Source organism: Phocoena phocoena, chromosome 6, assembly GCF_963924675.1.
Source record: "Phocoena phocoena chromosome 6, mPhoPho1.1, whole genome shotgun sequence".
In the NCBI taxonomy this organism is placed as follows: Eukaryota; Metazoa; Chordata; class Mammalia; order Artiodactyla; family Phocoenidae; genus Phocoena; species Phocoena phocoena.
The window spans coordinates 105,803,690-105,813,768 of record NC_089224.1 but is presented as its reverse complement, the minus strand read 5'-3'; the positions used below and the strand labels follow the sequence as shown (position 1 = coordinate 105,813,768).

Genomic DNA, 10,079 nt, shown 5'->3' with positions numbered 1-10,079 from the left:
TGTGTGCACATTCCTGACTCCCACTAACATTAACAAGCAGCATACATGCACTCGGAGGAGATGCCAGCCTTGGTAGTATGTATGCATGGCAGCTGTGGTGACTAAATAATCCATACGGCTCTGAAGAGGAGTTATGGTTTGTTGGGTCTAGAGGCACAGCTACAGTGGTGGAATTCAGACGCTAGAAGCAAGCCTCAATCTGAATGCTTGATCCAAACCCTCTCCTGTCTAACCATACCTCAGATTGTAGTTAAGCCTGGGTCTGGAAATTCTATCCCTAGCATGGTTTATACAGGTAGAAGTTCCATATTTGAGGAAACCTTAATTTTTTCACAGGCCCAGAGTTTTGTCCTCCTCCCCATCCACCACTCCTAACCCAGCATTCACTCATGCATTTCCCCACAATATATAGGAAATCACATAGTAGTTTTATAGAGAGAAAATCAAAGGCCTGGCTTAAACCGCAAAAGCAAAATCAGAATCAAGTATGAAACTCCATCTTCAACACGAAAATCAAATAATATAGTAATCTTAACACAAGAGATATATGCTGAAATGTAAATTCCACAGGTTGTGTAAAGGGCAGAATTTAAAAGTAATTCTAATTCTTCCCAGCAATTAGAATTAGGTACTTAAGTCAGAGTCTTAATGCTCATTTAATATAGTTTCCTGAAGCCCCATTCAACAACTTCTTCATCCTTTCCAATGAAGAAAATATTCTTATGAAGTTCAGTTTATACTGAAGACATGGGTGCATAAGCACACATACAAGTTTACACTTCTGAAAAGAAGTGATAACAGTTCACTAGCCATTCTGCTGAAATTGGGCTTTAGAAAAAAAAGACTAGATGACACAAAGTTCTTAGTATACTTTCATATATAGAGAACACAATGAAAACTTCGTATTTGTTATCCCCAGTTAGGTCAGTTAATATGCAGAAAAATACTTTAATATTACATCTAAATAATCATGGAGGGGAAATCCACCAATGTTCTAGAAGCTTCTAGAGACCTTTCAATCAATTTTATTTATATGCAAAACCAAGAGAAACTTAAAAAAAAAAAAAAAACACACAAAGCTCCTCCTGATGCTAAAGCTCTCAATTTACTGACAGGCAAATGGCTTCATGCTGCCACTTAATCTCATTTCTTGCATAATGCCCTCTAATTAGCATATCAAAGTGAATTAATACTTCTAGGGCATTAGCAATGGGGAAATCTGCTCCAGGCTCACAATAGCAGTTAAGAGAGAGCCAAGAAATCCTCAAAAACACCACAAACCACTTTGCATTGCAAAACTGTTCAATTTAGTTATCCTCTCTCTCTAAACACTTTTACCGCACACTGTTTTACTACTGTTCACCAAACAAAATGATAATTGCCGAAGTTACCAGCATCTGTAATGCCTGCTTAGAATCTTAATTTAGATTATGTTGCAGATAATTTCTATATGCAACCATTTGTTCTAGTATAAATGTTAATATAGAAACAGAGAAAATGTTGACATTCTCAGTTAATTTGAGTTTGAAATAAATTTTTATGGGATTTTTAAATTTATTAATTTTTTAATGTAAAAAGCCACCTGCTGGACTGTGATGCATAAGAAATATGCTTTGAAAACTGATGTATCACATAAAACAAAACAAAACAAAAAATCATTTTGCCATAACATATGTTGAGTCTCCCAAATAATGGTTTAAACATTGTGAGGAAACAACGGCATTAAAAGGATACATTGTATACCAAGTTCTCATTAATATGATCACACAAAAAGGGTTATTGTTCAAAACAGCTTAACATTTGTAAAGCACTTAAATTGAAGAAAACAAGTACAAAACTTTTAACAATGATTTTTATCCATAATTACTTTTAAATGTTTTCAGTCCAAATGAGTTACTATCACGTAGATATAGTCAGTTAAAAAAAAAAAATGCTATGTCAATTCAACTTAACACATCTTATCACACCAATTTTTTTTTACTAGACATACACTCAAATTTAGTACCAAAGCAAACTACTGTTACTATCAAAAACTACAAACATCTTATATTTATGGAATATGCCTATTTTAAAAATAACAATAAAGAAGAGATTCTGGTTACTATTCTGCCTACAAAGGGGGTAATTAGAATCAAGTGTTGAAGATTAATGAAATTTATTTTCAAATATGTTCTGTGTCTAAACGTATATAAAAAGATGGGGTTTCTTCCAGAGGCTCATTCAAGCATTTCCTGCTAATTTATTTGCTAAATATAACACTATCACATAGCTGTGGATAGCAATTTGTGTGTCTGATTAACTTCTATAACTTTGTAAAAAATCTTTTAGCCAGATCTAAAAAACTTTGACCAATTCACACTACATAGTGATATAAATTATTTACTCTCTTCATACGTAAAGACTCAAATGGCCTACTGAAGTAGAGCAAATGCTTGAAAAGGTCAACATGGGAGGGGGGTGTGCAAGCTTTGTTAGTTACTACCTAAATCATGCTGATCACACTGATAAATGGCTAAAACACAAGACTGCTGAGAAAACAAATAAAACATAATTCTCATAGTGTCAATACTGAAGTAATAAATACCTAAAGTTGTTCACGTGTACATAGAGGAAAAATAATATAAAAATCCTTATTTAACTTGATGTGTTTGGTGCTGATGCGTTAAGTATTTATTCTGAATAGATACCTCAGTGGTATGAGTACCAAATAAAGTGATGACTGATTTAGGGTGTGGTTCATGAAATGTGGTTTTCATTCTTCATAGCCATACTTCATGGAACTTCATCCTACACAATGCCACCATAGACTATCAAAATATACATAATTCAAATAAAACATTAAACTTAAATGTCTTGGAAGTAGCCATTTACAAAATTTGTAAACAGAAATCTAAAAGTATAAGCAAAATTAATTAAAAGGAAAAGGATCCTAACATGAAAGATATACACACATATATCTTATGAAAGCCAGTGAACCAATGTGTTCTTTGAGGCAAGGCAAGGCTTCCTTTGCCACTGTATTAATATACTTCTGATTCAGAATAAAATTATGTAAATTAGTATAATAAAATAACATAGTAAAGTCCCAAATAAAAACCAGAACTACACAAATCTATAATAAAATGAAGTCCACTAAAACTGAGGCATGAAAGAATTACTTGCACAGATCAAGTTAGTATTGACAATAGGGTTCAATATCCTTTTACTGGGGAAAAAAAAAAAAGGGTTGGAAGACAGGTCCATACTTTAAAGATAATACCTGCTTGATACCTTAGATCATGAAGTTCCAAACCAGTAGAGAAGTAAGATTTTTTTTTTCTAAGTTGTCTATGAACGTATTACATGTATTGTCTTCTAAGGATGGGAGAGGAAGAGTAAAGAAAGTTAGAAAAACATCACTCTTTTACATCCTCCCTCAAAATTTCCTTAAAAAGCTCCAGTAAGTTAAACAAATCCATAAAAATAGAAAACAAAAAATATTCTTAAACTGCTCTGAGGAAAAATTTGTAATAAAGCAATACAATTTATGACATTTCCAAGATAAACTTTGTATTTTTTCCCATTAAAGCATTTAATATTTCCAGTGTAAACAAGCCATAATGCCTAAAACTGATATGAAATTTACATCGTTAAAGGTCCATTAAAATTTGCTTCAAAATAATTTTGAAAGGGTAGGAGTTACAGAGAACACAAGATTGGCCAAGTGTTGCTAACTGCTGAAGGTGGGCAATGAGTTCATGGGGATTCAAGTTTCTCTTCTCTATGTATATTTTACATTTGAAGTTGTTCATAATAGAAAGTTTTTTAAAACTAGAAAATAAGTTCACAAAAATGAATCATGTATGGAACAGTGCATTTGTTTTTAAAACTTTGGAACAAATAATGATAACTATATTGGAAGTATCTCAAGAGCAAATTAAAAGAATGTACGCAACATATATAACGTTTAGACTCACATATAACAGTTTTCACCTTTCTTGTTAAATTTTCACTTGATGGAATATTTGGGTTTTATACACTGGGAATTGAAGAATTACATGGCACTGAAGAAGAAAAAGGAACAAATTTTTATATTGAAGCATTAAAATAAAACAGACCAGAAAGACACCATGAGTCTCTAAACCTTTAGAGTCAGAATTAAATAGAGAGGTGTTGACTGAGAGTACTTGCCTTGCCCCTGTGAAAGCTAGTCACACTTACAGCAGTAAAGATAAAAGGTTTAATCATATATATCATATTCTAAGTGCATATAAAAACTCATAAGCTACCTTCTTGATCCAGTTTTGATATGTAAAATCCTTATGACTCTTTCTAGGGAGGGTTCCTTTAAAAGGAAAGCATTTTTAATAGTAATTTCCTTCTTCTCCTTAAACATAAAAAATACTTCAACCAGTCCAACCAGGCAAGCAGGCCTTTCTCTTCCCCTGCGGACACCTCCTGCAGTAGAGAAGTTCATTAAGTTTTATGATCTTCCCAAGTCAGTCCTGCTTATAAGCCTCACAAAGGCCACAAATCTGGCAAACCATCATGTATGCCATTAGACATTACTAGTAAATGAATGCTATTTAGGATTTGTGGTGGCAATAAATCAGAGTTTGGTTGGCAGCTATCAATGTGGAGTATTTTAACCTACCGTTTAGAAAGGAAAAGGTTATGTTGATTTTTTTTTTAATACACAACGTTTAACAATATGACTCAGATTATATACTGTTGAACTTTCATTTTAAATTTTTTTAAATACATTTTTTTCTCAAAAAGAGCCATTTCCTTCATTCAAACTCTCATAATTAAAGGCTTTGGAAAGAAGACAGATTTATGAGGATGGAATCCTCTCACAAGGTACTTCAACAATCAAGATTAAGGTGGCCAGAAAGATGTGAGGGAATGCCCCCAAAGAAGTATGTAGATGAGGAGACCTCATAGCATCACGGATATTTAATGATAGATAGATGGTAAAATATGGCTAAAATAAAAGAGAGAGAGAAAGAAATCTTAACATATCAACAATTACCTCACTGGTTGCTTACTTAGTTTAAAATGGACAAATATCTTGTTTTAAAGCCTGTAACTTTCAGGTGCTTTCAAAATGCATAAAAACCAAAATTCAACAATGACAGATATTTCTGCCCCAAAATAACTGTATGATAAATTTTATGAAAGAACACATTTTCAAGAAAAAGCAAGCATCTCATAGTATACTTTTCCTACCTCTGAACAAGAAAAAAATATAATTGTGGTAGATTACTCATTTATATGTCAGAAGGGAAAACACCTTTTCTTATTTGGTAGGAGGGAAAAAAGACGTTTTCCAAACTAAATCCCTCATGTGCATCAGAACTTGCAGTGCTCACTGCCTGATCAGAAACCTCAAAATCTACTGGGCAGATCTACAAATACGTGGATTTTTTTTTAATGATTCTGTCTTATTTTAGAAAAAGCATAACTGAAATGACATTATCCACTGAAAGGACAGCTTTACCCCCCATCTCCCCACTAGTCAACCCCTTACCCCTCTATTGTGCAGGACAGAGTCATCACGTAATGTTCCCAGTTTCTATTACAAATGACTAGGTAAACTTTCTCTAGGTTATAGAGAATTAATCTTTGGATACTATGTTATTAGATTTAATAAAATGATTTTTTAAAAAGCATTATGCAATATACATTATATCCTACAATGCTTATTTTATAAGTTCACTGTTTCCAAAGCATGACTGTGGGAACAGATTTGGGGTGTGGGGGGAGGCCTGGAATTTGCTGTCCCAGTTTCTTTGCTTCGGTAACACTAATGTCTACACAGCTGTTTTATTTCAAATCAAGGATTCTGAGCCCAGCGTCCCTGTCTCCTTCTAAGACTAGTTTTGGAGTGAGGTGGAGCTATGGGTAGCAGGGGAGAAAGGAAAGCAGAGAAAGAGCTTCACCCCCATCAATCATTCAGTACTTAAATCCCGTCCCTCTTGAGCTCAGAGAGGCTGGCAGGAAGATGCCTCTGCCCAAGACAGCCGCCTTTACTCTTTGTCGGCTGTTGGCTTTTACAAAAGAGATAACGTGCAAACTTGGATCCGCTGGCCAAAGCACCATAAGAGGATCTAATTTACAAGTTATCACTGAAAGCCTCACAAACAATTTTCAAAACACAAAAATTTCTTTTGTCAGCTACCTCTTGCTTCTTAAACAGCAAGCGCCCTGCCAAAGCTCTCTCTGCCAGTAATCCCAGACTCTGAAAAGGCTTGTTTCTTTTTTGTAACTCACCTTTGACATGAGGCTGACTATACTTTCCTTTCAGAATGGTGTAACTTAAGTCTTGTGCAAATAAGCAACTAGAGGACTTACGCTTCCTAATTGAATTCTGCCTGCTGCTAAACGTCTAAACAAGAAAAGCAGTTTGCTGGGTTTGGTTCTCAAGCTAGCTAGGCCAAAACTTTAAATAGGCAAAATAATAAATACAAATCATGAGGAGGGGGTGAGAGGGGAGGGACATCAATCCCCTCTTCGAGTAACATAAAGCCGTATAAAGTTGAATCAATCTTAATATTCACAACATAGTCAATACCCCAGTGATTAGCTGTCAGCAGAAACTGAAGTGGAGCCCTGATAGCAAGAAAACCCTTGGACATTAAGCAACATAATTTACTGAGAATTACGCACTTTTAGGCTTCTAAACTAAGAATCTTCAAGATTTAATGCTTGATGTCTCATTTTATAGTCAGATAAAAATTAGCTATGTTTTAAATCACAATGCTTTCCAAAGGTAGCTAAAAATCAACAGAGTAAAAGTTAGTAATTTTAAATGCCTGTGGTTTTCAAAATGTAAAATACATCTTAAAAACAATCACTCAACATTAAGAAACCATGCATACTATGTGAACGAAAAGCAGGAAAAGCACTCTTTAAGGCTCTCAATATTTGTTGTTAATTATGGTTTTAGCATATATTTTAATACACAGCAATAACCCCTCACCTTTTATTGATTACTTTTAGGATCAGAATAGAATTGCAGGGTGAAAAATCTGTTTAAAAGGAGGGCAACTCTCCTACCAACTAACAATTATATACAGTGTGCTATTATTTGTACACTCAGTTTAAACACAATCACATTTAACCTTTTAAATATCTCCACTTAAACACTGCTATAGCCTAGACTTTAACTTTCTCTTCTTTTCTCTTGCCAACTTAAAAAATGGCAACTTTATAATACTGTATACCCAGCATACATACATACACACACACACACACACACACACACACACACACGCACACACACACAAACTTGTTCACCATATACAGGGAAGATAACGCCAAATAGGACCTAAAACATCTAGATTAAATCTCTAATTCCACTTGAGTCGCTACTATCACCTCAAGACTAAAATATCTTCAATTTTAAAAAGTCTAACAAGGAAACTAAGTTGAAATGAATTGTCAGAAATTTGTCTAATATGTATTTGTAGTTTTCATTCCAGCACTTCTGTAAAAGCTGTCTCCTCATATATTCCCTGCCTTGAACACTTCAAAAATTGCTCAACCTGCACCTGTGGACCTTTTTCTACTTCATAAAATATATTAAGTATGCTTACAATGTAATGGCTTTAAACATAAAATTTAATAAAAGTATTAATAGATGTAATAAATACACTGTATATGCCTAAACATATCATTACCCTTCCCGCTTCTTAAAAGTAGTATTCCCAACTAAAACACTAATTCAAACATGCTACTGGGGTCTGTTCAATTGCATCTATTCTTCTATCTGTGGAACCGAAGCTTAAGGCTACGTAAAACAAAGTTCGGAATATGCTTCTCCCCGGGTCTCGGTCCCTGGCATCCAGTCTCCCGTTGCTCCTTTTAAAAACTGACATACAAACAAGGCGAAAGGAGCAGGAAAGGGTGGCAGGCGCTCCCGGCCCTCTCCCCGCCTGCAGCCAGGGGTGGCCGCCTGGGGACTGCGACCCAGACCCGTCCGCATCTACACTTCATTTTACACAAGGAGCGGAATTAAGAAATCGACTCCAGATTTATTGCAGTTTTTTCTCACGATCAAGAGGTGGGAAGGAAAGAATGATCAAAGATGGCGGTGCCCAAAAGCAGCAGCTCTCAACTGGAGAGTCGAAGGAGTAGCTCGGACCCCACCTCGGGGGTCTCCGGGCCCATTGCGGGGCGCAGCGTCTTACCTGTTTTCTCTTTGATCTCACACAGGACGCTGAAGAGAGCGGGTTTCATTCTGTGACAGTTCAGGGCATGTTTCCTTAAAAAACAAATAGCAAAACACAAAGGTATTAGCATCACCTATGGAATAATATGGCGCCTTCCTTTAAGTTAGACCCAATATTTAATTCCGGCCCCCTGTTTTGGAAGGCTCTTTTGAACCACCGCAAGCCAACCGAAACTCAAGTTGACTAGTTAGCGACAGCCGACAACCTCCGGCGGCTAAAGCTCCAGCCCGCACGAAGCGCGACCCATCTGCCTGGCAGTCAGCAGTCTCGGCCACCGCGGGACGCGAACCTGCTCGGGGAGCCGCGATCCGGGGGCAGACGGCGGCGACCCGCGGGAGGCGACGGCGTGGAGGGGCTCCTGCGTCCGCCCTCCGCCGGGGGAGCGGGCGCTGCGCGGGCGACCGGCCGGCTGCGGCCAGCGGGCGGTGACAGCTCGGCAAAGTTTGCGAGGCGGCCCTCCCTTCCCGAGAACTTGGCCGCCCGCGCCCGGACCCGCCGGGGAACCGCCCATCGCCCAGCGCCCAGGCTGGGGCGGCCGCCCGCACGGCGAGGTCGTCCCGCGGCCAAGCGGAGCCGGGCGCTGGGACCCTGGGCCGAGGAGAAAGTTGCACTTCCCTCAAGTGCGGCCCGGGGCCCGCTCGCGGCGGCGTGCACCCGGGTCCAGGCGGGAGGTTTGAATCCGTGCGAGGGGGCCGGGCTGCCAGAGGGCCTGACTAGGGGGGCGGGTGAGAGACACCCACAGAATCCACGCGGCACGAAGTCCGTCCCGCGCCCCGAGAGCAACTTTGCCGACTCCCACCCGCGTCGAGGAACGCCAAGGCAAGTCCCCCCGAGGCCCGGGCCGGCGGCCTGTTTTCGGAGAAAGTTCCCCGCCCCGGGCTGAGGACCCGGCCCGGGCGCCACCCCGGCCCCGACTGTGCCGCGGGCCCGGCTCCCGCACACACACAAAAGATGCTTAATGAGACGACACCAACTTTGCTTGCGCCTCGTCCAAGCTCTGGTCGGTGATGGTCATGATCTGGTGGAGGATGTCGCCGATGTCCTGCTTCCTGCCGTCGCCGTCCGCCCCTTCGTGGCCGTGCGGGGGAGGCGGCAGGGCCATGCCCCCCTGCACCGAGTGGCCCGCCAGGTTCACCCCGGCCAGAGTCTGCAGCATCCTGGATTGATCGTCCATCCCGCCGCGCGCGGGCGGGAGCGGGCGGCGGCGGCGGCCGAGGCGAAGGCTGAGGCGGCGGCGGCGGCGGCGGCGGCGGCGGCGACGAGGGAGGAGAAGAAAGAGGGGGAGGGGGAGGGGGAGGCGGCCGCGCGCTCCCCGCCCGCGCGGGGAGGGGGCCGCCCGGCCGGCGGGGCCCGCGGCTGAGGCGGTGCGGACGGGCGCCCGGTGTGGCTTCCGCCGCCGCCGAGGCTGAGGAGAAGCGGCGGGCGGAAGCGCCGGGCTCCGCGTCGGTGGCGGAGGCGGAGGCAGCGGCGCCCGCTGCCCTCACGCGGCCGCCGCGCCGCCTCCTCGCCGCCGCGCGCCCCGCCGGGTAGCCCCGCTCAACTTGCTCCTCAGCGCCAGCCGAGTTGCCGGGACGCCCGCCGCCCCCCGCGCCAGTCTGCGCACTCCCTTCCCTCGGCCGCCGCCGCCGCCGCCGCCGCCGCCTCGGCCGGGCGGGATCCGAGCCCCAGCGGCCCCGGGGGAGGGAGCGGCGGCGGCGGGCGGCGGCGCAGAAGGCCGGCGGGCGGGCCGAGGGGAGCGGAGGAGGAAAGTTTGGGAGCGGGCGGACTGGCGCTGCGGGTACGCGAAGCCCGATGGAGGGCCCCGGCGGGCAGTGCGCGGAGCGGACAGCAGATTGATGGGGCGGAAGAAGTCGCCGCCGCCACAGC

At 42.2% G+C, this 10,079-nt stretch overlaps 1 protein-coding gene across 6 annotated transcripts in view; it reads right to left on the bottom strand.

Annotated features, from left to right (window-relative positions):
- The window catches only part of PBX3 (PBX homeobox 3), a 230,906-nt gene extending 221,051 nt beyond the window's left edge, over window positions 1-9,855 (bottom strand). For 4 of the 6 annotated variants that reach the window (XM_065878595.1, XM_065878596.1, XM_065878598.1 and 1 more), the window contains exons 1-2: window positions 9,188-9,387; window positions 8,172-8,245 (exon numbers count right to left, since the gene is read on the bottom strand). In XM_065878595.1, the coding sequence (XP_065734667.1) occupies window positions 8,172-8,245; window positions 9,188-9,387 (274 nt within the window). Of the gene's footprint in view, window positions 1-8,171; window positions 8,246-9,187; window positions 9,487-9,816 lie in introns of those variants that run through there. The other 2 variants (XM_065878600.1, XM_065878599.1) reach the window with 2 other exon arrangements.
- Window positions 9,856-10,079: the final 224 nt, after the last annotated feature.